Raw genomic sequence first — 26,954 nt, 5'->3', positions numbered from 1 at the left:
TGTGCTTGATTCAATAAATCAATTTATATTAAATGCGGGTGCAGCTCTGGAGTTGGCTTCATAAAGCATTCTGTGGCGTTTCTCAATCTGCTCATCCACTTCCTTGTCAGCCTGCTTGAATGCACTGTCAGAGGGCATTGAAGAGAGCAATAAAGAATAAGATAGAAGCTGTATCTATATTTGTAAAACCCAACCTGGCAGCTCCAGACCATGTGTGGAACTATCTCCAGTGAGTTTCTCTCTCCAGAAAGCGTTTGGATGGTTAGTGAGAAGCCTGATGCTGTGGGGCTGTGCTTCTCCTCCCCAAGCCAAGCTCCAGGCTATAGATGGAGAATAAAGGTCACCCCAAACACAGTGGAAAGGGTTGGAAGCCAAGCTGCTTTTAAATCATATTCTCAGGGCCCGAATTACTCCCCAAGAAATCAAAGGAAAAGCAAGAGGGACAAGAGTGCCAGCAGCTGGTCCTCATCCAGGATATAGGGGAGAGAGCTGAAAGAAGGCGCTGGGCTGCTTGAGGAGGGGAGGTGCGCTACTGACTAGGGCTGATGAAATGGGTCTCCCTTTAGTCTGGCCAGCTGGATGCAGCTTCTTGGTGGCCCAAAAGTGACTACTGGCTATGAAGTGAGTTGTTCCTAAGCACAATGACTGATGCCCCTGAGGATCAGGAAAGGGGTATGAAGCCCACCCCTCTGCTGACTCAGAGTCTGGCATCAGAGGCACCAGAGGCCGGTGTGGCTACACCATTCCCTGTCCACAGTTATCAGTACCCATCCCACCTTTTAAAAAACCCTTTGGGGCCAGGTTTGGTGGCTCATCCCTGTAATCCCAGCGCTTTGGGAGGCTGAGGCAGGAGGACTGCTTGAGCCCAGGAGTTTGAGACCAGTCTAGGCAACATGGCAAAACCCTGTCTCTCTAAAATACACAAAAATTAGCAGGGTGTGGTGTCACACACCTGTAGTACCAGCTACTCAAGAGGCTGAGGTGGGAGATCACTTGAGCCCGGGAGGTCGAGGCTGCAGTGAGCCATGGTCACGCGACCGCCTTCCAGCCTGAGTGACAGAGTGAGACCCTGTCTTTAAAAAAAAAAACAAAAAAAAACAAACCAAAACAAAAAACTCTTTGCTGTTGGGATGCTGAGTTACAGAGAGCTCCTTGCACCACACCATTCCCAACTACACCCACGCTCTTCTACTATGTAGACCACAGCACCATGCCGTAGAACTTTCTGTGATGATGGAGACGTTCTATATCTGCATGGTCCAATTCAGCAGCCACTAGCCACATGTGGCTACTGAGCAACTGAGATGTGGCTAGGGCAACTTGGGAAATAAATTTTTAATTTTATGTAATTTTAACTAATTTAAATGGCCACATGTGGCTAGTGGCTACTGTGCTCGAGAGCACAGAGAATGGAAATTTCTCTTTGCCTCAATAAAAGTAGAAAGTGCTGAAAGGAGAAAATGGGCTAACTCCACTCTGCTCCCAGTGGAAAATCCCCTATTTGCTCATAGTTTTAAGGGAAACAGAGGAGGGAAAATTATCGTGATGTATCATCAAGTTAGAATTATAAAAAGTTAGGGGCTCTAAGGGACAAAATAAAACACTGCCATCTCTGGAATCTTTCTAATGGGATCTGTCTTTTCCAGCAGCTCTAAAAGCAGAGCAAAGCCCACCCACCGCCGCCACCACACTTAGAGGTTCGCAGCAATGGTCAGAGGAAGTGTTTACGAGAGACCTAGGCCAGGATCTGCCCAAGGCCCCAGAAGCTTGGCAGAGCAAAGTACGCAAGGTGCCTATCGCCAAAACAGGACTCTCTTTACCAAGTCAAGCATGTGATCTCAAGTTACCAGTCCAGCCTGCCCCTGAAATGAGACCATCATAATGTTAGAAAGGCTTTACTTAAAGGAAGAATTCTGGTATACTTTGCTCATGACCAGAACCATCTGGAAGCAATCTAGCATTCACAAGATGGACTTTTCTTCTTTGGCCCTTGCTCTCTCTACAAATCCCATCAGCCCAGGAACAGCTGCTGGAGAATCTGGCCTGGCGCCAGGGGTGAAGTTTCAGCCCCCTCCCACACACATGTCCTTCTGGGTCCCTGGCTTGCTTGCCACCCCATGTGGCTGGACATGGCACGAAGTACGCTGATCCTACTTGAGAAAGCGAAATAGCCAGTGGTCACAGGAGCAGAGACTTGGTGCCACAAAGCCAGCTGTGAGAAACTGCTGTTTCAACTCGGTAACATAGACACTTGCCAGTAAATTACGGCCTGAGACATCTCAGAGGGCTGCGGGTCGGGATACACCGCTCCCAAGGCAACACAATGCCAGCTACAGTGTGCATCCTGCAACAGCAGCTCAACACAAAGGGATGGGGAGGATGGGCCCCAGCTTGGGGATTCTGGCACCGGGACCAATGACACCATGCACAGGAGGTGAGAGCCAAGGGGGTGATAGGGAGAGCAAGGGAAGACTCCATCAGGAATGAACTCAGCACTGGGGGCACTGCGAAGAGAATGGCTTTGTAAATCGAGCCACTGTGCAAACTATCTGAGGAGAGGGGGAAGGGGAGGTGGGGGAGCCAGGGAAGAGGCCAACTGCATTATGAAGGTCCTGGTGACAATAACCTTTTGTCCTCAAAACAATTTGGGCCTGCCAAGCTGCTCCACAGTCTCCGAGAAAGCATGAGGGTGGGAAAAAAAAGGATCCCCATTTAGAGGCAACAGACTCATCCTTAATTATGAGACAAGCCTTCCCAGAGCTGACATCCTCTCCCACACTTCCTCCTGCAGCAGACACACCACTGAGTGCCGGCGTGGTGCTCCTCTAATGAGAGCAGGCAATTTTTCTAAGAACTGGTCCTTTTGGGATCTTCCCCAGAACCCCCACCCCCAAATGACACAAGCTCTTAGTGAGAAGTGTGAAGCATCAGTTTAATTTGAGCAATGGTCTACAGGGTCAGACTGCGGACTAGAAAAGGGACGGCCACAGCAGTCCTAAAATGCTTCATTCCATCCTCTTGACCCTATAGGATCGTCAAGACACCAGTCCTGGTGGACAGAGGGCCCCTGCTTAAATGTACACCGAAGCTCGAAACTGAATGATCATGTCGAATTATCCTAAAGAAAAGCTGACTGGCACACTGTATTAGAAAGAACCCCAACAAAAAGTCAGAAACCTGGATTCTAGTCCTTATTCTGACACATTTGCATCAGGGGAAGCTGAGCAAACCACCTAATACCTCTAGGCCTCAATTTGCTCACCTGCAAAATGGGAGTAAGGGGGAGTCATTCCACATTTGGCAGTTTAGCACCTTAGTAAGCACCACACACTCTGAAGTGACGCTGCCTGGATTCATATCCCACTTTCTCCTCTTATGAGTTATGTAACCTTGAGCAACTTAGCTCTGTGCCTCAGTTTCCTCATCTGTAAAATGTACCTAGTTCACAGGACTGTTTTAAGCGTTAGGTATGAGGAATTAGGTAAAGCTCTCATCATAGTGTCTGGCCCTTAGCTCTTCCAATAATTGTCAGCCCCATTACCATGATGATTAGTGGAAGATGAGGAAGAAAAAAAATTCCACAACTAGGCATTTACTACAAGGATTAAACAGCTTTGCAGTAGGTAGACTTTTTACTTGTTAGAAGGTTTCAGAAAAATGGGTTCCAGGCTAGAGTGCAGTGGCACAACCATGGCTTGCTGCAGTCTCAACCTCCCAGGCCCAAGCAATCCTTCCACCTCAGCCTCCTGAGGAGCTGAGACCATAGGCATATGCCACCATGCCTGGCTAATTTAAAAAAAATTTGTTATAGAGATGGGGTCTCCTTATGTTGCCCAGGCTGGTCTTGAACTCCTGGGCTTAAGTGATCCTCCCATCTCGGCCTTTCAAAGTGCTAGGATTATGGGCATCAGCCACCATGCCCAGCCTCCCATCTTTAAGTCCTAAAAAACAACTGCTAGATCTAAGGCTTTCTGCTAGAGGGTAAAAACATTTTAAAAAGGAATTCATTAAAGTTGGGGGGAGTGCTTTACGTAGGCAGTAGTCTAAATTGAATGCATGATTGATTTACTGATTCATTTATTTATTTAGAGATGAGGTCTTGCTCTGTTGCCGAGGCTGGAATGCAGTGGCGTGATTCTGGCTCACTGCACCCTCGAATTCCTGGACTCAACTGATCCTACCACCTATGCCTCCCCAAATGCTGGGATTATAGGCATGAGCCACTGTGCTTGGCCTAAACTGGTTTTCAATTTCTTAGGTTCTTCTGACAAAGACGTAAAGGGCTTTTCTTCAACTTAAGTCCTATTTTCAAATCAAAAGAACAGGTAGGAAATGCACAAAGATGAACATAAATCTGCTTGTAGCCAAGGTTGTGAGCCAACAGCCGTTTGGGGAATTAGGCTGAAAACAAATCAGCAAATCACATCTGACTAAAGCCATTCTCAGTTGTGGCTCCTTCATTATTCATTACCTTCTGTGAAGTTCCATACAATTAAAAATAGCCCATTTGTGGACTGTTTATCTGCTTAGGACCATGCTAATGCAGAGAGAGAGAGAGAGAGAGAAAGAGAAGGAAAATGAGAAAGAGAACAAGAGCAAGTGTGCACGCAAGAGTGAAAGAAAGTAACTGTGTGCATGTAAAGTTGGATATAATCTAGTCCCTGAACTTAGCTACATTTTTTTTTTTAATTATAAAACCAGGACAATCTTTAGCCATTTGCTAAATATTAAAATGTACAAGCCACTACAAACAAAAACAAAAAACAAAAACAAACAAAACACAAAAGCAGAGCTTCCAGGGTTTGGAGAAAGAAACATAAAAAAACTAACCTCATCACACATTCTACTTACAAAGAGAGGTTTGAGTGGAACCTTTACAGCCTTTGAAAGCATCTGGCCCATTAAAGTGATGATGCCTATTATCTCATTAGGAGTGCTTTTCAAAGTTAGTAACAATGAGCTGTTCTTCTCCCCCTTTGAATCAATACTAAGCATCCGCAACAAAGATACTTTTCCTTATTACAAAATCCTAGGCAGGTATTTATCATTTGTTTTGACTACTTTAGATCTAATTTGCCTTTCTGGCATAGAAAGAACATAGGTACAGCCTTGCCTCAAGCTCAATCTGTTTTAAAAGTGCACATCAACTGTCTGCAACATTGATCTCCCCACTTCTGTCAATTATACCTCCTTTTTTCCTTTCAGCCAATACATAATTGCGCCTGTTTACTATGTGTCAGGCACAGGAAAAGGCACTGGTGTCCCCCTCAAGGAGCCTACAGACTTGTTGAAGAGACATATTTAAATAGGCAACTGGTGCCGTCAATGACTTAACCTCTTATCTTTATCCCTTGGCCTAAATCATTTAGTTTCTTATTCATTTTCGTTCCTTCTGTGTTTTCTGCTTCTATCCCTCTATTTAGGCCTCAAGACCTCACATAAATGTTGCTATGATAGTTTTTCTCTGGGTACCTGAATCTGCTTTCTCTCCTAGTCAATCTCATTCCAACTTCTCTTAGAATGGCCTTCCAAAAACATCACTTTCATTTAATTCTCTTTCTCAGGAATATATAAGAGCACCCCATAGCCTCCCAGTAAATCTAAACTTGTCTGGCATCCCGTTTTCCCTATCATGTTCCCTCAGTACCAGCCCCATCTGTCTCCCATAGTCTCTCCTCTTCTATTTGGTCATGTTCCTTGCTGTCTTTTAGATCTACTCTTTTTATGTGTTTACAACCATGTGGGTTCCTAACGTTCCATCTTTCCAAACTCTACAGTTCCCAGACTAAAACCCATGATGCTTTGCTGAATTACACTAGCTCTCACATTAAACTTTTCCTGTACAAGTGCTGATTTTGCTAACTAAATAAAAATGGATTCACAAGAAAACCCAGTCAGGGTTGGTATGATGACCCTGGGGCATCAAAACTCCAGAACTCAGAGCTGCAAAGGTGAACCCTTTCTGATAAATCCATTCATATTTTAGAGCAGGGGTAAATTCTTAGGCTTGAGAACCAGTCTGTGATGCAACTACTTAATTGCCCTGTTGCAGTGTGAAGGCAGTCACAGATCAAACAAACAAATGGGTGTAGCTATATTTTTAAAAATTATTTCTGGAAGTAGATGGGGTAGGCAGAATTTGACTCTTAGGTCATAGTTTGCTAACCTTGTTGTAGAGGAAGAAGAGTGGATACAGGTGAGAAACTTCTCTTGGTTGGCAAAGGACAACCAGAAGCCCCTTAGATTGGCCTCTTATCTTCTCTGGGTAGCTCAACTTGTTCCCTGAAGACAGTATGTACCCTGGCAGTAGATACCTGGCCAAGTCATCACCATGGGAATTTGGGCTGTGACCATCTGCTATTGCTATTTTGGTCAATGGGGAAGAGATAAGAAAATCTACTTAATCTACTTCTTTGACTCTTTTGGAGATACGGGGAAGAAAGGGTCCATGGTCTCATTCTCATATGGTCTCCAGACTGGCAGGAGGCTCGCTCGTTAGGACCCCAGGGCACAAGAGCAAATCTTCACCCACACAGTGCCAGGCACTGTGCTCTCATTTAATCCTTACATTAACCCTATAGTGTATAAGTACTTATCATCATATCTATCAGTCAGATAAAAGAAATAGCTGAGGTCTTAGTCAACATTAGCCACTGCTCCATTCTAGAAATGTTCTTGATGCTTACACAGTTGTGTTTTCGGAATACGACAACCCCCCTGACAAGAGTTCTTATTTCAATTTGAATGTGATATTAATGAGAATAGCTCATTAACTTTAGCCTTGATAATGAACCTTCAAAGGATATATCTTTTTATCACTTTATCCATGGAAAAATGGGCTCTAGAGGTTAAGCAATTTAGCCAACTTTGCTCATTTAGAAGAATCAGAGTCAGGATTCAAACCCAAGTCAGTCTGGCTCAATAAACCTTTGGCCATTCTACCTCTTTAATAACCCTGACCTAAACACATAAAGCTTCATGTGTTTTTAAAGCCCTCAGATGTTTGTTACATGTGAAGTGAGAAATCAGGTCAGTTTCCTGGGGTCCAATATCCCCAAGGAGGGCCTCGAAGAAGCAGAGAGGCAAACCAAGGCTCGTGATTTGGTCCTAAGCAAACATAGCAGAGGCAGGTGTACCCCCTTGTCTTTCACCACAAACCCTGGTCTCTGGCTGTGCTTCCTGATCCAAACTGTGTAACTGGCTGTTTATGGTGGTGATGCTTCCTTCACATACACTGTGTGGTTCCGAGGCAGAGGAAGGCATGTTCTTACCAGCCTGTCATATTAAAGTCCCTGTAGAGCATCTTCTTTCCAAGCTCCTTTCTCTGTACTCTCCTTGGAAACTCCAAATGTGTGAACTCATTTCCCAGCAAGTGAGGCTGCATGAATGCCTAATAGCAAAAAGAAAAAGAAAAAACACATACATACACGTATTTAGAGAAACAAAATAAGAATCAAGGATGTTTTGCAAATTGAGACAGGCCATATTTTAAAAACAAGAAAATTGCCTCATATTTTAAGTAAATAGATTTCAGAGTTTAAACACTAATAGAAGACGAGCACATAAAAATGAATTTACAAAGGAATGTAACTTTTTCATTTGATCTGATACATTAATTGTAACCAAATGCATAGCTGAAGGGATCAGGAAAAAAGACTGAGCTTCTCTCTAAAGAATGGCTTTTTAGTTTTCCAAATGGTATACTGGTGAGATACGGGGTGAGAAAACTCCCTGACATGGTCTTTTCCACACTCATCTCACTTACATCCTTGGTTATCACGGCCTTGCCTTTGAAACCTGTGTGTGAGCTTCCATGTAAACACAATGGCTCGAGTGCTGGTTGGGGCTGGATGCAGCAGACAGGAACTTTCTGTTGGACTCCCTCCAGTTTGCTCTGCAGTCATTTGATCGTGTCATTCGAAGACTATTCTGGAGCAGATGGCTTCTCCCCCTCCCCCAAATCTCTGTTCACACTACAAAAGTCTTGAGCAAACAGCCACTTAGGGAATTGCTTTGAAACAACAGTCTCATTGTCACATTCAAAATTCAAATCTAGCAATCCGAGAGACGCAATGCTCACGTACTAACTTCTCTACTCAGAGGCCACATGCTGCAAGCAGGCCTGCACTAGAACTTCCCCACATGAAGCTGTCTACCTGCTTCTGAGCAGCATGGTGGAATGGATCTTCTTTCTTTTCTGGCAGGGAAAAGAGTGGGCAGAGCAAATCACAGCCTGGCAGTGTAGGAAAGCAAGGGATCTCTGCCACCAGGCAGATGGTCAGGTCCTCAGTGTATGGGTCGTAGGCATCTCTTACAGCTACTTTGCTAGGACCCAATGCCGGCGGATCTCTCACTGATTCTCATGAAGGTCTGGAGGTATTAGTTAGATGTTAGTCATCCAATGCTAAGTTTTTCAGGAACCAAAGGAAGGAAGCTAAGTTGTCACCAGGCTGGTCATATTTGCCCAGATATGGAACTCTGAGCAAGTAATTCTGGGCAGGCTTGGGGACAGGACAGGATGGGATGAGACAGGGTGACTGAGGGTGAGCAGGAGAACTCTGCTTCCCATTTGCTGTAGCCTCAACAGTTTCTAGGTCTGGTGGGAATTCTGGATCACTTCGAGGGGCTCTGAAAATTCTGCTGGGAGTAAGGCTTGGGGTACTGATGGGTATCAAGGAAGCTTAAATACGAGGTTTTACAGAGAGGTTCTCCTGGGAAGGAATGAAGGGAACTAACACTTAATAGGTCAGGTCAACAGTGGTGCTTTGGGTGAGAAGAATTTGGGTGTGAATCCAAGCTCTGCTTTCATAAGCAATGTGGTTTTAGCAGGTTATTTAATTTCTTGGGCCTCAGTTTATCTGTAAATGAGATTAATTATATATCCCACACTGCTGTTTTCATAATGTAATGTCTATTAATATACTTAGTTGTTTCTGCTTACAAAAAATTATTATAGTCACCTAGTGATTATTGAATCCTATTATATCCTGAGTACTACACTCAGTGCTTTGAGAGTTCTAATTTCACCCTCTTAACAATCTTCTGGACAACACTGGCTACATCATTTGTGGGGCCCGGTGAAAAACAGAAACAGGGAGCCTGTGTTCAAAATCAAGAATTTCAAGACAGGGACAGCAGAGCATTAAACTAAGCAGAGCACTAAACTAAGCACGGCACCCTCCGCGACCGCACAAGTCACAGGCCCATGAAGCTCGTCATGCCTACTGGGTACATACTATTTTATTCTTTTTATTTTAGTCCGCCCATGAAAACTAAGGAACAAAGGCATAAGTGGTCAACGGACAGCACCATCTGTTATAAGCCCTTTATGATCTTTCAGAACTTTCAGATTGTATCAGCATGAATACAATCCACTACCCAAGCTGGACTAACATGGGCTTAGGGGTTACCATGTGCCAGCCCCATACCAGGTACTTCATACACCTGATCTTACTCCCCAACAATTTTACAAAGCAGGAGTCGATTCGATTTACAAATGAGAACACTACATCCTGGAGAGGTTAAGACCTAGCCCGAGGTCATTCGCCCAAGACTGGGTGGATCTTGAGCCTGAGCTTAATATCATGGTTATAACCCTCATCCTAACCATATGTTGGGCCTTTAACCTACACACACATTTTTACAAAAGATAGTAAAGGGGCCATAAGAGGCCTGTGATCCTTTGCACTTAGACCAAGCAAAGTCTGAATCAGTAAACCTTGTTAAAAGAACTCACACACACAGAGCCACACACAGTATGGGCACAAAAATGTCTCTGACATTATTTATAACATTAAATAACTAGAAGAAATCATTGAATGAATAACTCATTAAATAAACTAGCATAAACCCAAACAAAAGAATTCTATGGTGTCACTTACAATGACACTATAGAGAATATGCAATGACACAGAGTTGCGTTAAGTGTAAAAAAGCAGGTCATCAAACAATATGTGTGTGTGCATGAACTTGTGAGTGCTGGGTCATATATGCACAGATCTTTATAGAAGACATACATACGTACACAGATGCTCCTCTGCTTACAGTGGGGTTACATCCCAGTAAACCCATCGTAACCTGAAAATATTGTAAGTCAAAATGCATCTCATACAACTAGCCTACTGATCAGAGCTTAGCCTGGCCTACCTTAAATGTGCTCAGAACACTTACATTAGCCTACAGTTGGGCAAAATCATCTGGCAACACAGTCCACTGTAAAGTGTAGGTTGTTTACCCTCATGATTGGGTGGCTGACTAGGAGCTGCTGGCTCACTGCCACTGTCCAGCATCACAAGAGAGTATCATACCACATATCCCTAGCCTGGAAAAAGGTCAAAATTCAAAATCAATTTGAAGTATGATTTCTACCAAATGCATATTGCTTTCACAATATCAGAAAGTTAAAAAAAAAAAAAGTAGCGGTGCTTTCATTCTGTTTTGTAAAATGAAGGCTGCCCTGATTAAAAAAAAAAGTAAGTTGGGAACCATCTGTTTACAAATGAACATGTTATGGTCTGAATGTGTCTCCTAAAATTCATGTGTTGGCAATTTAACCCCTAATGCAACAATGTTGGGAGGCAGACTTTTTGGGAGGTGTTTAGGCCATGAAGGTAGAGCCCTCGTGAATTAATGCTGCTATAGAAAAGGGCTTGTGAGAGTGAGTTCACTCTCTTGCCCTTCCACCTTCTGCCATGTGAAAACAGAGCAAGAAAGCCCTTACCAGATGCTAGTGTCTTGATCTTGGGGCTTCCCAGACCCCAGAACTGTGATAAATTTTGTTCTTTATAAATTACTCAGTTTGTAGTATTGTTATAGCAGCACCAGACAGACTAAGGCTGTGTGTGTGTGTAAATACAGATACGTGGCATGCATATATATTATTAACAAACAGGTAAGAATCCAAAGGACATTCCTGAGCACATTTCTTAACAAACCCCATGTCTAAGAAGGTGATGCATGTTCAGGACACACTACCTCCAATCACAGTACCTGGGCACTTGAGGGAACAGGAGAAGCAGCCCATAGAAACTAGGAAGAATTCCCCTTACTCCTCCTCTAAAGCAAGCCATGAGACCTAGCTCACCTTCCCCAGAAAATAGATCATTAAGACCCGATTCCAGAGGGGCCCTGCACCATACCCAGAGGAAAGAAATATCACACAGGGATGCCAAGATGATGCTGAACAAACAGGCCTTGCTAAGTACCCCTACCCCTGAGTTTATTACCATTAGATCTTTTGTCCTTTGATCAAACTTCTGTATGACTGTCCTAAAAATACAGTTTGCCCTGTTTCCTTGGGGCTTTCTGAAGACATCTATGTGACATAAGCTTATATTAAATCAATTTGTTTGCTTTTCTCTTGTTAATCTGTCTTTTGTTATAGGGGCATCAGCCATGAATGGGTAAGAAATCTCTTCTCCCATATAAGGGTAAGTGTGGAGATTTCAGGCGCTTTGCCTCCTAACAGGAGGATGAGTGGGCCCTTTGATGGTGCTTTAAACCAGGGAGCCTTGGGCTCTTTTTGGCTGATATCCATTTGCCTGGGTGGCTGCGTCAGAAGATCTGTTGAGGCAGATGTCTGTGGGTTAGTTGGGAACTCCTCAACAGCTTTGATAACTGCAGGGGCCACCTACCCTCTCCCTCTGAGGATGTGCAGGTTTGAAAGGGCCTTAAATATTGTGTCACTCTGAGGCGCCTTCACACACAGAGCCTTTCATGATTTCCACAAAACTGCTTGCTTTCTTCCAGGATAACAACAGGGTATGATATTTCATCAAACATATATGCCATTAGAGGCACCATCATTTTATTACTTCCAGGAAGAAAAAAAGCAGCCAATTAAAATATGTATAATTCTTTCTTAACACTTCAAATTTTAATTTTATCCTTTTCATAAGAGCTGAGATCTAGACACATTTTTATTATCTATCACTATTGTATATATTTAATAAGGGATATAGAATTGAAGTAGGTTGGCTAAGGTTTCCAAAACTTTTACATTTAGAATCCAACTGCTCTCATCATTTTTCAACTCTGAATCATGAATGTTCATAATTTTCCACACAGAAGTGTTGTGTGTTTCATGAGAGCACCGGTGACGCAGCATTTTTTAAGTAATCCACAACAGCACTGGAAGCCTCAAAGCTAAGGGTGCAGAAGTTCTTAAGCCAGCTTTGCAATCCTCTAGGGCCAGCTTACTTCGGACTCCCACTTCAGGAATGTGGCTAAGCAAGTCTGATTCACACCTCCTCAAACTCCTCTGCACAATTAGTTGGATCCAGTGATGCTTAACAAGCCCTTCACTTTTCTCTGCAGGATGTTCTTCCAAGCTGCTGGACACCCATCCCACAAAAGTTTGGTGTGTTGGGACTCAGGACATTCTACCCCAAAAAATGGCACCTTGGCATTTGAGGAAACAGCAGAAACAGGAAAGTCTCTCAACTTCCCCTTGTCCCTCTCCCCTGAAGCAGGTCACAGGATCCTCATTCCAGAGGTGCCCGCCCCATATCCAGAGGAAAGAAACATCTTTAACTCTGAAGACACAGGGATACAGAAGAATCTGAACAAACAGCCTTGCTAAATTCTCCCCAGTTTATTCCCATTAGATCACACCCACTTTATCCAATATATTTCTCCATGACTGTCCAGTCTTCCTCAAACTTAAGCATAAAAATATACAAAGTTTACCTATTTCTTTAGGTCTTCAATTTCTCATCATGTAAAACTTATATTAAATAGATTTGTATGCTTTTCTCTTGTTTATCTTGTCTTTTCTTATGGGGGACCTTGTGATGGGTGAGGAAATCTTTTCCGCCCCTGCGGGTGTCTGCCCTTTTGATGTTCACATATGTCCAGGAGATGACATGTCATGCCTGTCCCCTGGCTGGCAGCAGAAATCAAATATAAAATTCAGATATGTTAAAAAAACAAACAGGTGTCTTAGTTCTGAGGAAATACTGTCATAGTCACCCCCCCACTGATACTGATGCCACACTCTTAGATTTCTCCATCTTTCTGATTTTTCTTCCTCTGTTGCTAACTGACACAGCACAGGTGGCATGATTCATTTTCTGTCATAATCATGCTTACCACAGAAATTATAAGTACTCCATGTGTACCTGTGATATATTTTTACCACTCTCTCTTTTTTAAAAAATCACCACCCACCTCCTTGCCACCACATTCAATACTTACTGCTGTTGCATATGTCAAACCCTATGGAGTTAATGGCGTTAAAGGAACTCATCTCAAGAACTTGGTACAAACAGAGCAAACATATGGTTGCTTAATGAAAAATGAGATGCTAAAATACATGGCTGCACACAATTTGTAAAAACCTGTTGGTTTTCAGAGGAAAACACTTATGCTTATTAGTCTATCTTTTTGTGCAATCATAAAAGTTTATATAGTCTTATATGCACACATGTTTACACATGTACAGTCATCAAAATATTTAAAAAAGTTATCTGAGGGTTTTCTTTTTAATGTACCCATAATTGTGGATATTTTGACCATTGGACACAGATTACTTTCATTTGAAAAAAAAAAAACCCTCTAAAAATTAGTTTTTTGAGAACCCAGTGTTTAAAGCAAGTTTTAAAAGACTGCTGAGAAGAGCGTTACTGCTTCTTGTTCTAATAATTTTAGGGAAAGCCAAAATCCTAGAGAAGAGGCAAGCAGAGCAGGGGCCTGGCTCCAATGCGGGGATGTGGAAGCCGCAGATTCCCATCAGGCCAGCGCAGAGATGTTTTGTCCGCAAACGCAGAGTGGCCAAACAACTTGGGGATTTGGAAACTTCTTAGGGCCTGCCCAGAATTCAGGTGACCATGACTGGCTAGAATTACTTCATTTGTACTGGTCTGTGCCTCTGGAAGCATTGCTCAAGTCAGCATTCTGGAGTCCTGAGTCTTCAAAATGATTTTACTTTGGATTTACCATAAGCAATAAGCCCAAAGTCTGTAAAGTGTTGGGGTGGGAATTTGCTAGTTTGCTAATAATTTACTGACTTTTTTTTTTTTTGAGACAGAGTTTCACTCTTGTCACCCAGGCTGTAATGCAATGGCTTGATCTTGGCTCACTGCAACCTCTGCCTCCTGGGTTCAAGCAATTCTCCTGCCTCAGCCTCCTGAGTAGCTAGGATTACAGGCGCCCGCTACTATGCCCAGCAAATTTTTGTATTTTTAGTAGGGACAGGGTTTCACCATGTTGACCAAGCTGGTCTAGAACTCCTAATCTCAGGTGATTCACCTGCCTCAGCCTCCCAAAGTGCTGGGATTACAGCCATGAGCCACCATGCCTGGCCATGTGTTCATCATTTTTAAAACCTTAACTCCACTCCAGTGCCCAGCATAGCACCCAACATAGTAAAGGTGCTGAATAAGTATTTGCTAAAAGAATGAATACAGGACATTCTGACCTGCTCTACACAATCACAACATAGTGATTATTTAAACTATAAGATAACACAGCCTTCAATCTTTTGAAAAAGTTAAAAGTAAGGCCCATATTGTATAAAAACCATCTTGGACCCACGTAGTTTGGATTTAGTTAACTTCTTATAAATTGATAGATGTCTTCCCATAAAAACACATGTGCATGGCTGCATGTGGTTTTTAAAACCCCATGATGTTATTTTACAATCCTAAGAATACCTAAATAATAATGCTTTGTCTCTTCACTTAATAAGCCTGCAGATGAGAAACCTATAAATTAGCAGTTGATATTAAAATGCAATTATTATTATTATTATTATTGTTATTATTATTATTATTTGAGGTGGATTCTCACTCTGTTGCCCAGGCCGGAATGCAGTGATGCAATCTTGGCTCACTGCAATGTCTGCCTCCCAGGTTCAAGTGATTCTCCCACCTCAGCCTCCTGAGTAGCTGGGACTACAGGCGTGCGCCACCATGCCCGGCTAATTTTGGTATTTTTAGTAGAGACGGGGTTTCACCATGTTGGCCAGGCTGGTCTTGACCTCCAGACCTCAGGTGATCCATTCCCCTCGGCCTCCCAAAGTGCTGGGATTACAGGCATGAGCCACCACGCCCAGCCTTAAAATGCAATTTAAAGTGTACCAGCCCACCCTCCGATTAAAAAAAAAGGATCACTTCTTGTACCTCCATTTTAATCCTAAATTTTGAGGTTTTCCTTCAAGGAAACACAACAGAATGCTACTAAATGAGAGGAGAGGGCAGAGGTATACCCCAAGTTCATGTGTGTGCCACAAATATCACCTGGGGGAAAAAGCTTGATAACCTCTGCCCTAGCAAGACCAAATGCAAGTAACCAAGACTCTTAGGGACTCTAAAGAGCACAGATTTGTTAAAGAGAATACGACATATCCTCATCACTTAGTGATCTGAGCAGCTAAAAAAAGGAAACTTACAAACATGGTTATATCTGGCCAGGAACAAGGACACCTCTCAGGAAAGGATGCTGGAACAACTGACTGTGTCAGGGCAGGACACCAGAGTTTGAGTAGGGGAATTGGATGTCTTTCTATGGCCACTCTCCTCTCTAGTCCTGAGCAGAAACTGGTTTCAAAGGAAGAGAAGGGAGATGAGCATTGCACTGTGGAAAAATACAACAACTCCATCCCAAAGAAAGTCTCTGAGTACCCTGAAGAATGGAGACATAACAGGAGGGAACAAGCCTGAAGAAGAGGCACCTTCCAGAACCTTCCAGTAAGCCTCTCACTAGGCAAGAGGGAGGCCAGAAGTCTAGAGTAGGTGAGCAACCTGAACCCAAGGCTGTCTCATTCTAGATCACATGGCCCTGAGCTCCACCTTCCTGGGCTCAGGGAGAGTTTCGAGCACCTCAGCAGGGCAAGGAAAAAAGGGTAGCCAGAAGCAGGGAACTCAGACCCCAGGGAAGGAAGCTAGCCCTGGTTATGGGAGAAGTCTAAGGTGACCAGGGCTCCAGCGGAGGGCTGAGCACCAGCCTTCCAGTGGACACAAAGATGGGGCTTTGAGGTTACTCAAAATTGCTTGCTAGGGAATACAAAATGCTTCCTCATTTTCTTCCTCCTTTTGATAATTTTTTTTTTCCTGTTGCTTTGTGGTCAGCTGGCCAGTGAGTAGTGTCAGCCAAGAAGGAGACTGTCCCAGGGCTTGGGGTATCCAGACAAAGGAATTCATGCAACTAACATTTGAGCCCTTACATATGCTAAGTACCAGGGACTAGGGGTTTGGGGCTCAAAGAACACAAAAAGAGGACCCTCTGCTCAGAGCTGACACACACAAGTGAGGGAGGCTGAGGGCGGCTTACAGGCAGAAATGGAGCCATTCACAGGGACCAAGGAACAGAGTGGGTCACACACTGAAGAGGATCAGAGAGAATCTGCAAAGGAGCTTAAGAGTTGGTCAGGCAAGAGCTCTAGGGCAAGTGTGGCCACAGCAAAGGCAGGGAAGTGGGAGACAGCACGGCATTTGGAGGTAATCCTAGGAGAGAAGAGAGTGGGGCAGAGAGGAGGCAGGAGTGCAGACATTGGCACCAAAGATGGCCCCTCCTGCAAAGGGTAATGTGCAGTTAAAGAAAGGATACATAGAGTTAAATAAAGTGCAACTACTTAAACTTTTCAGTGAATTATATGTGGTAAAGTGCTCTTCTCATACGCATACAAGCTGATGAAGTTTCACAAATTGAACACACCTGTGTAGCTGGCATCCAGATCAAGAAAGAACATTACCAGCATCCTGGGATCAGCACCCCATCATCAGCACCCCATCCAATCACTGCCACTGCCCCAAAGAGGCACTATTCCAACTTCAAGACTGGCCTTGCCTGTTTCTGTGCTTCATCTGAAATCCTACAGGATGCCCTCTTTGCTGGGTTTTAAGTCTGCGAAATTCATCCATGTTGTGTGTAATTGCAACTTGCTCATTCTCCGTGCTGTATGTTAATTCCATCCTGTGATTATTTCATTATTTATTTACCCATTCTATTTTCCAGGGGCATTCAGATAAGCCATCATATCCCCTGTGACCTGCACGTACACATCCAGATGGCCGGTTCCTGCCTTAACTGATGACATTTCACCACAAAAGAAGTGAAAATGGCCTGTTCCTGCCTTAACTGATGACATGGTCTTGTGAAATTCCTTCTCCTGGCTCATCCTGGCTCAAAAGCTCCCCTACTGAGCACCCTGTGACCCCCACTCTGCCCGCCAGAGAACAACCCGCCTTTGACTGTAATTTTCCTTTACCTACCCGAATCCTATAAAACGGCCCCACCCCTATCTCCCTTTGCTGACTCTCTTTTCGGACTCAGCCCACCTGCATCCAGGTGAAATAAACAGCTTTATTGCTCACACAAAGCCTGTTTGGTGGTCTCTTCACATGGAGGCACATGCAAGTTTCCCGTTTAAGCTGTTACAAACAGTGCTGCTATGCACGCTCTGGTCTTTGGGTAAACATTCGTACACATTTCTGTTAGGTACACACTTAGGAGTAACACTGCTGGACCACAGCACTTTCAACTTTAGGGAGACTGCCAAACTCTTTTTCAAAGGAGTTGTTCCAATTTCCACCCTCATCAGCAGAATGTGGAAAATAAGAATACTTATGTGTTAAATAAGATAAATGAGATGGCAGATTCCACGACAGAAAATCTTTTGTAAAGTTCTCTGACTAAAAACTAGAATCCTCTACCTAAAACTTATACATTAATTAATTTTTAAATGTTCAGACCTCACAGCATTTGAGAGAAAGTAATCAAAATAAGAATTTTCCGTGTACAATACAAATCTTTTTTTTTAATTGAGTAATCTCTCCTTTTTCTTGCCCTTAGAGGGGGAAAATCTCATCAGATTATACGAGAAGAGAATTGGAAGCCTTGCAATTCAAGATGATTTATCAAGATAGAAAGTCTAAGGTCAAGAATGAAATGAAATTAATAATGTCAGCCAAACCACTGGTGATCACTAACAGTCACGCTAACAGTCAAATGAGACAGCTTTTCCAGAGCCAAGGCTGGCTGCCTGATTTACAGTGCAGGAATAGAATATTTTGGTTTGGGTTAGAAAAAATGTGAAATGGCTGAGACCCAAATATGTATAGGTTGGATTCTTTCATAAAGAACTCTGTTCTTAATTTGTTGTCAAAAATCTCAAAGTAACAAGAACCGAGCTTGTATATATAAGCTATTACAGAATTGAATACGAATAAAATTCTGCCTGGTTTATGAAGATTTTAAGAGAAGTTCACATTTAAATTTCTATGTGATCCAGGGGACCTATTGTAAACAGAAAAAATGCCACAATAGCTTTTAGTCTGCCATTTTATAATTAGAAAATTTGAACCTCATATGCCATTTTATGAAAGGAGGTTAAATGAGGAAGTAGGTGGGACTGGAGTGGATTTTTTTATGACTCAGACATTCTCCCAGGGAGCAAAACGCAGAGATGGTGAAACTGTCTCTTTTTGAATAAAGCCAGGCTTGCCGGCTTTAGCCACCTGCTCTCAAGGTTAGGTGGGATGCCAAGGTGGTGCACCTGTCATTTTAACCCACCAGCACGCTTGAACCCCCCACGTATAGCCTCCTGTCTTCAAAGCAGGTTCAGGCTTAAGGAATACTTTTCTGCAGACAACTCTTGAGCAGGAAAAATCCCAGAGAGCCAAGCAGCACCAGGGAAACAGCAGACAAACAGAACCCGGCTCGGCGTTGAGAGCTGGGGGTAGTTCCAAGGACATTGCAAGAAATCACCTCAGATAATGTTGCACTTGTGTTCATCAAATATGTACTTGAAACCCACGTTCATCTCTTCTATACATTGCCCTTGATGAAAAACAGCTGCAAACTTGGAGTATTCTGCTAGGACAGAAGTATGTTATTTGAAGATATGATGACACCGGCACAACTTAATGTAATAAAGTCAGAGTTTATAAATATGTACCGGCAGAATGGAGGGAAAACCATCACTCTCATACCTCAGGGCTATGGATGTCTCCTGAGGGAGATCCATTTCTGGCTGTGACCTGAAGCAAAGGTAGGGGTGATTTCCTTGAGGCCACAGTATCAGAACAGTAAAATCTGTTGTGAAATGTCCATCAACCAGACGCCCTTCCCTCCTATCTGAGCCTTGACTCCACCAAAACATTCTGTCCAGCTTGGTGAAGCCCCTTAAATATTTTATTTCAATCACCATGGAGACCTTAGAAACAAAACCCAGCAACAGAAGAGCAAGGGTTAGTCACGACTGCAGATCATCAGCTCTCCCTGGTGCTGAGGCAGGAGTGCCCGTCCCTTGAACTCCTCATCACACACCTGCCACATTCCGTGTGAACATGTCAAACCCTCAAGCCTGCTCAATTAATCACCCTGCCTGAGAATCTATGAAACAAAGTTCACATTACCCAGAGAGCCACATGAAGGGCCCTCTGAGGTCAGAATGCAAGACCAAACAAAATTAATGTGCCTGCCACATCCATCATCTTGTAATCTGCTTCCAGTTCCATAATCCCCGAATGTCCAGACTGTGCATACCAAGAACACTGAACATTCCTCTTTGATGTGGATCAAAATGGTTCATGTAGAAAGGACTCTGACCACCTTCTTCACTAGCAAGAAAAGCATTAACCATTTCTACAAGTCAAACAGACCTGGGACTGCAGACATCTGCTCAATGCAAGTGGCTAGGGACCCAGAAGTTTTTTTTTGTTTTCGGTTTTTTTTTTTTTGAGACAGAGTCTCGCTCTGTCACCCAGGCTGGAGTGCAGTGGTGCAATCTCGGCTCACTGCAAGTTCTGCCTCCCGGGTTCACGCCATTCTCCTGCCTCAGCCTCCCAAGTAGCTGGGACTACAGGCGCCCGCCACTACGCCTGGCTAATTTTTTTGTATTTTTAGTAGGGACGGGGTTTCACCGTGTTAGCCAGGATGGGGACCCAGAAGTTTTAATGACTTTATCATAGATGTTTCTTCATATACCCTAAATATAAAATTTGATTTACCCTAAGAACAAGGAATACACTGTTAATTTTTCAGTGACTACTAACTGATGAGGCCATGTTAAGGAAGATGATACAACTATCATTGTACTAAACTATTTTGTAATCATTCAAGGGAATGAATGCTTAAAATAATGAATCAGTAGGATTACACACACTTAAAATTATAACACAGTCTACTGTATTTTATATTACCATGCAATTACTTTTCATTTTAATTTCTGAGCATGTTATGAGTACCTAAAAGGAAGTATTGCTACCCATTTCATTCAGGAAGAAAGGAGATTCAGAGACATAGTGTGAGGGGAAGCTAGAGGTCACATGACTCATGACTGGGCTGGGCTGGGAGAAATCCACATCACACTCCTATTTTCCTCTCATAGTTGATACTATTTTCTCCACCCCCCTCCCTGCCAAGATGGAGTCTTGCTCTGTTGCCCAGGCTGGAGTTGCAGTGGCACAACCTCGGCTTACTGCAACCTCCGCCTCCCAGGTTCAAGCAATTCTCCTGCCTCAGCCTCTTGAGTAGCAGGGATTAGAGGCGCATGCCACCACACCCAGCTAATTTTTTTTGGTATTTTTAGTAGAGATGGGGTTTCACCATGTTGGCCAGGCTGGTCTCAAACTCCTGACCTTGTGATCTGCCCACCTTGGCCTCTCAAAGTGCTAGGATTACAGGTGTGAGCCACCATGCCTGGCCGATACTATTTTCAAGATTTTACACTATTAATCTCTAATTCCCTCAAGTATTTACCATAAAGATTTCACCATAAGATTATTTTATGCTATGAATATTCTAACTCAGGGTATTTTATGTTCTGATTATTTAAACTCCTGATGTCTGAGGAGAAATGTTTTTAGTTATAAACTAGAGTAATCCATTTGATTTAGGAGTAAGGATTAAAAAGGATATGGGCAGCATTTTCACCTTTTAAAAATTCAGACATTAGGTTCGGTTCTGTGGACTAATAGTGTCCACACTGATTGTTTAAGAGCGACACCAAATTATGCATTAATCTTAGCAACGTTAGAAATGGTTCTTAAATAAAAACGAGAAAAAAAATTACCCTGGTTTGCAGGCCAGCGGGATCTTTGCTACCGACTGAATGTATCTCCCCAAAACTCACATGTTGAAGCCAAATCCCCAGCGTGATGGCATTTAGATGTGGGGCCTTTGGGAAGTGATTAGGTCATGAGGGTAGAGCCCTCATAAATGGGATTAGAGCCCTTATAAAAGAGGCTCCAGGGAGCATCCTTGTGCCTTCTGCCACATTAATTTATTTTTTTTAAAAGAAAATAAAAAAAAAAGACGGCTGCCTACAAATCAGGAAGTAGAGCCCTCACCAGACCTTGACTCTACCAGCACCTTGATGTTGGACTTCCCAGCCTCTACCTCTGTGAGAAATTAATTCTGTTGTTTATTAACTACCCAGTTTATGTTTTTTTGCTACAGCAGCCCAAACAGATGAAGACAGATTTGTAGTGGTAAGACTTTAATTCCTCAAACAATAGCTAAATGAGTAGTACTGTCTGTCACAAAACAGTACGGCATGTATTAGTCCTTACACAGCCTTCTGAAGTTTTCTATCCCATTACTGTTGAAGAAATTGGGAGTCACCGAAGTTCCTTGTGGAAATTACATACACTTACGTGAGATCTGAAGCCACGTGCATCTTATTTCAACCATCCCAAAATATACCGCTGACATTTGGGAATCTGAAAATGTCAGCATTCCTATACTTCCCCCAACCAAGTTAACCTCCCAGGTCCATTCTTGTAACATGAAAAGATGAAATCATTTTAAAACAGAAAGTGCAAAAAGTTAACTTATTATTCATTGCCTCTTGTAGGAAAACAGACACCTGAATAGGAAATGGGTTTCAATAAAGAGCAGGAGGTGGGCTGTGCATAGTGGCTCACGCTTGTAACCCCCAGCAATTTGGGAGGCTGAGGTGAGAGGATTGCTTGAGCCCAGGAGTTTAAGACCAGCCCTGGCAAGACAGTGAGACCCCCCCATCTCTACAAAAGAAAAAAATAATTAGCCAGGCATGGTGGTACACCTGTAGTCCTAGCTAAACAGAGGCTGAGGTAGGAGGATTTGTTGGGCCTAGGAGGTTGAGGCCACAGTGAGCCATGGTTGTGCTACTACAGTTTAGACTGGACGACAGAGTGAAACCCTGTCTCAAAACAAAAAACAAAAAAACAACGGAAGGTGAGGATAGGATATAATAGAGGCAAGGGAGGCAAAGGCTTCATACCCTGCTGTGAAATGTTTGGGCGGAGGGCAGAAGAGAAAGGACTGTTTGGTAATGATCTAGAAGTCAATATGAATATTGTTTTTATTTTTTTTTTCTTTTTTTTAAAGAGACAAGGTCTCACTCTTTACCTAGGCTGCCCCAAGAGTGCAGTGGTGCAGTCTCGGTTCACTGCAACCTCTGCCTTCTGAGCTCAAGTGATCCTCCCACTTCGGCCTCCTGAGTAGCTGGGACTACAGGCACACACCACCATGCCTGGCTAATTTTTTTTTGGATTTGTTTTGTAGAGACAGCATTTTGCCATGTTGCCCAGACTGGTCTTGAACTCCTGGTCTCAAGCGATCCTCCCACCTCAGCCTTCCAAAGTGCTGGGATTACAGGCATGAGCCACCGTGCCCAGCCTGTTTTTAAATCTTTCATTCAGTAAACAGATACTGGTTCTATATCTCCTTTGTGCCAGGTGCTGTGTTGAATACTGGCAATATGAGGTGACTAAGGTAAGTGGCCTGCCCTCCAGAACACAGTCTGAAGAGGGGGAGAGACCAGAACAAGCAACACCATATGCTGAGAGCCACACTGCAGGGATCTGGAAGCTGTGGTACAAGCACTGGGGAACTGACTCCCTAGGAGGATTAGGGGACACTTTGCAGAAGAAGTGATATTTGTGCTGGAGTCTTAAAGAATGAAGAGGAGTTTTCCTAACAGAAAAGAAAGAAAAGGCCATCTAGGCAGACCATAATTCCAAAGGCATGGGGGTCAGAGATCAGAGAAATCATGATATGTCCTGGAAATGGAAGTTAGTTCTCTGTGGCTGGAGCATGGGATGCCTGGTGGCAGTGGTGGTGGTGGCAACATTGAGATAGGACTGGAGATGTGGGCAGGGGCCAGGATTCCAGCAAGGCCAAGAAGGGCGGTCTGCATTCTGTAAATTGCAGGGAGCCAAAGGCTTTTAGATAGGGGAGTGACAAGGTGGGTAATAAGGTCACTTAGATAGCCTTGTGGAATAGAGTGGAGAAAGCCAGACAGGTGGCAGAGAGGCTGGCTGTAATGAATTCTACTTGGAGGGATCCTTGCAGCTCAGAGGCCCTTGGTGACCCTATCGTCTAGCTCTCCATTTCACAAGTGATAAACCGAGGTCAGGAAAGGTTAAGAAACTTGCACAAAACTGTCCAGCTGGTAACACAGCTGGGGCCAGAATGAAGATCTGAAGGCTGCGGTGGGGTCCTTTCCACTGGCCTAGACTACCAAAGAAAATGACGAGGTCTGAAGCCTGGATTCCCTAGTAGTGGTTTCAAGTTTATCAGCTTAAGACACCACCACAAAGGTTAGAAAGCAACAGTAGGTGAAAGATTGAAGTACTGTTTTTACAATCATTTTGGATTCCTGCTGTCTTATACACCAAATAAGTAGTTAAAGTGACACAGTTCATAGAATAAAATGAACGAAAACACAGACATGGAAATGGAAGGAAAGTGCAGAGCTACTTTCTAAATCAACCAAATTAATTAAATCCTGACCACACATACTGAAATGCAGAGATGCAAAGTCCTTTTTGAGTAGCCTAGATCAATTGTTTCCTAAGAGCAGATGGGCACTACTTTAGCTGTGTTGTCTACAAAGAAATCCAGTTGGCGAGAAAATATTTCATCCACAGAACTATGATTCACAGGGTTAGTTCCTAGAGGTATGTGCCCCAAGGCCACCTGGGATGATTACCAGAGTCACTTTAAACCAAGATTCTAAGCCTAATACCCTTGCCCCTGGAATTTGAAGACAAGGAAGTGTCTATTCTGTTTCCCAGAAAACTGAGCCCGCTCATAATTTCATTCCAAAGAGAATAATCTACATAGAGAACTTATTTTCAGGATAGAAACAGATTTTCTGACACCTGCACCTTTTCCAAAGGGCCTGTAAGACTTCATATCTGAGCATGAAGTAGTGGCATGTCAGCAGAGACCTCAGAGCTGCCATGTGGGCAGATTCTTCCTCACAACGGGAATCAGACCAAGTTCCCTGTTTGAGTTAAAGTGAGTAGCGGGCCATGGAAGAAGGTATCTGTGTTTTTCAAAACCGCATTTCACATTGTACATAAGAAGCCATTAAAAAAAAAAAACAAAAAAAAACCAAAACCAGAGCACACCATGTCTTCAATTGGTCACAGATGGGAGAAAATCAGCCGCAATAATAAATTCACGGAGGTGGAGTGTGTCGTCACACACGGAGCCAGGATGTGTGATCCAGAAGGTGTGGGTGGGGGAGTTAATACCATATGTCATTTGAATGCGGTGAGCCTGCTCCCATGTCAGTAGCAACGTGTTCCTCCAGAACAGCTCCGATGCCATCCCTGATGCCACTGCCCTCTGCCAAGCCTAGATGACTCTTACCAGGTACTGAAGTCGCTGGCGCTCCGTCTCGGGGGTAAATTCTGAAGACATGGGGATAATTTCTCCATTTCTGATGATTATGGCCCTGAAATGGTGAAAATGCATTGTCAGTAGCCAATCTCATAAATGCTCTGATTCTGTTACAACCATTGCTTGGTTCAGGTCACACGTGAAATGCCAAGAGATGTTTTTGTTTTCCCACTTGCATGGCAGAGTTCACTGTTCCCAGCTCTGAATCCCTCACCACATGAGAGGCATCTCTCTTTTAAGTGCATTGCATTCTAGTTAGCTTATGTTTATGTTTTCTGCTAGCTGGAAGTGTGCCTTAATGCTCCAGCCCCAACCATACTTCTTGGCACATAACAAATGCTCGGTGAATAAATGGATGGATGGATGAATGAATGAATGATGCAACAGAGTCTTGCTCTAGCCCAGGGTTATCGAATAGCACCTTTTGTGATCATGGTAATGTTTTTGTTTGTGCAGTCCAATATGGCAGGCACTAACCACATGCGGGTACTAAGCACTTAAATTGTGGTTAGTGCAGGCAAGGAACTGAATTTTTCGTTTTATTGAAGTTTAATGAACTTAGCTTTAAATTTAAGCAGTCACATATGGCTAGTGTTGAATGTATTTGACAGTGCAGCTCTAGATCCCTGTTACTCAAATGATGCTGTGGGCCAGCAGCATTGGCTTCACCTGGGAGCTTGTTAGAAATGCAGAATCTCAGGTTCCACCCTGAGATTACTGCATCAGAATCTGCATTGTAATAAGATCCCCTGGTGATTCATAAGCACAGGGATGTCTGAGAATGTGTGGCCTACACTGTTGAATTTCTAGGGTGATATCCTGGGCCCAGGGGAAAAAAAAAACCAAAACCACTCATCTCAAGGCTCAGGAAACTCATACACTCCAAAAAATGTATCTAAGACCTATTGCCCAGTCAAGGACTTTTGAGGGAACAGCGTTCCCCAAAGCAGATGTCTATAGGAGAGGCTGCAGGATCGATAACCATGAGCAACATTTCCTGGGTCTATTCCCAGCGGTGCCTCCTGTTCCCAGACCTTCTGATTCCAAAGTGGTTCCTGACAGCCACTTTTCAGCTATCGATTGGTTGTGGCAGAATGTTGCCATTTCTACAACAAATGGAAGTGGCTTGGGGAATTGCATTCTATATGAACCCAACAGCTCCCAGGCATCAGGGAGCTAGAGACCTGAGACCTGACATGCTTCTCAGTGAGGAGCCACCAACATGGGAAATGCCTTCGATCAGCTCAGATCTGAGTGGATGCCTCCTTCATTCTAGGGAGGCTGCATTCTTTGTGCCAAGAAGCCTCTGGGCATCCCTCTCTCCCAGTGCAGAGGCAATTCCTGACTTGGAAACAATCCCTATAAATGGCTGCAGCTGTCATGACCCCACCCCCCAACCCCTCACCACCTGTGCCCTAGTTGCTGCTGTCATAGAAATGGGAAAGTGGGGGATCAGGGCGGGGGGTGGGGGGCGGTCGGGGGGCGGGCAGCACATCCAGGAAGGGAAGGAGTGATGACAAAAATCTTAGGGGCTTTAGAGAACTTATGACTCTAGGAAAAAAAAAACAGTGGAAGCTGTGAGAAAATGGAAAAGTTTAGGGGAATTGACTGTGAGAAGGTGAGGCCTCTTATAATACTCCTTATCACTTTTATTATGCTGTCTGAAATATGACAAGTTAAAGATTCCTTCTTATAAACAGGAGCCACTTGTAAAATGCAATCACTATTACCCCACCCCCACTAAGGTGTTATCCACCATTCACAAATCAGTGTGAATTAATTCCAGTGGTCTTTGTTCTAATTACCAGGTGAGTATGACTATAATAAGGGAGTAGGAGTTTTGACAGGATGGAGAAACACAGGAGAATTTGAAAGGGGGCGGGGTCAGGAAATTCTAGGTTTGGGCCTAATCTTACAGGATCTAGAGGGCCCCTGAGAATCCGGGGAGCTGGAGTGAAAGTTATTATGTGATAAATTCCAAAGATAATCTCCTCTTTCAAGATTTTGCCTAAAGCTACTCTTAACTTTTTCCTCTTTTTCTGCATGGCCCCTGAATTGCAGTTGAATTCCCAGGCATGGACTAGGAAGAGCCAGCGATGCCCAATCAGGCCATGGAAGCATCTCCTCTAGGACCTGAGTGTCAGGAGCTCAGGGGCCTGGTAACGCCAAAGGCTTAGGTCATGCCTGTCACAAAGCAGGGGCCCAGTGAATGTTTGCTGATTAAAGGAGCAGATGAAAGAACTTAGAAGAAACTGTTCCTTGAATTTGAGGCCGGAAGAGAAAAGAACTAAAAGGCAGCAGATGTTCACTTAACCAAGTCACACGGGGTAGATTTTACA

The 26,954-nt window shown here is 43.6% G+C and overlaps 1 protein-coding gene across 3 annotated transcripts in view; it reads right to left on the bottom strand.

The window, feature by feature from the left end:
* Positions 1-26,954, bottom strand: part of PPM1H (protein phosphatase, Mg2+/Mn2+ dependent 1H) — a 290,362-nt gene that overhangs the window by 68,851 nt on the left and 194,557 nt on the right. For all 3 annotated transcript variants that reach the window (XM_016923127.4, XM_509184.9, XM_016923128.4), the window contains exons 5-6: positions 24,586-24,670; positions 7,272-7,390 (exon numbers count right to left, since the gene is read on the bottom strand). In XM_016923127.4, the coding sequence (XP_016778616.1) occupies positions 7,272-7,390; positions 24,586-24,670 (204 nt within the window). The remainder of the gene's footprint in view (positions 1-7,271; positions 7,391-24,585; positions 24,671-26,954) is intronic.

The sequence above is a fragment of the Pan troglodytes genome, chromosome 10 (assembly GCF_028858775.2).
Source record: "Pan troglodytes isolate AG18354 chromosome 10, NHGRI_mPanTro3-v2.0_pri, whole genome shotgun sequence".
In the NCBI taxonomy this organism is placed as follows: Eukaryota; Metazoa; Chordata; class Mammalia; order Primates; family Hominidae; genus Pan; species Pan troglodytes.
The sequence above is the reverse complement of the archived record's forward strand: the minus strand, read 5'-3'. Positions and strand labels throughout refer to the sequence as shown.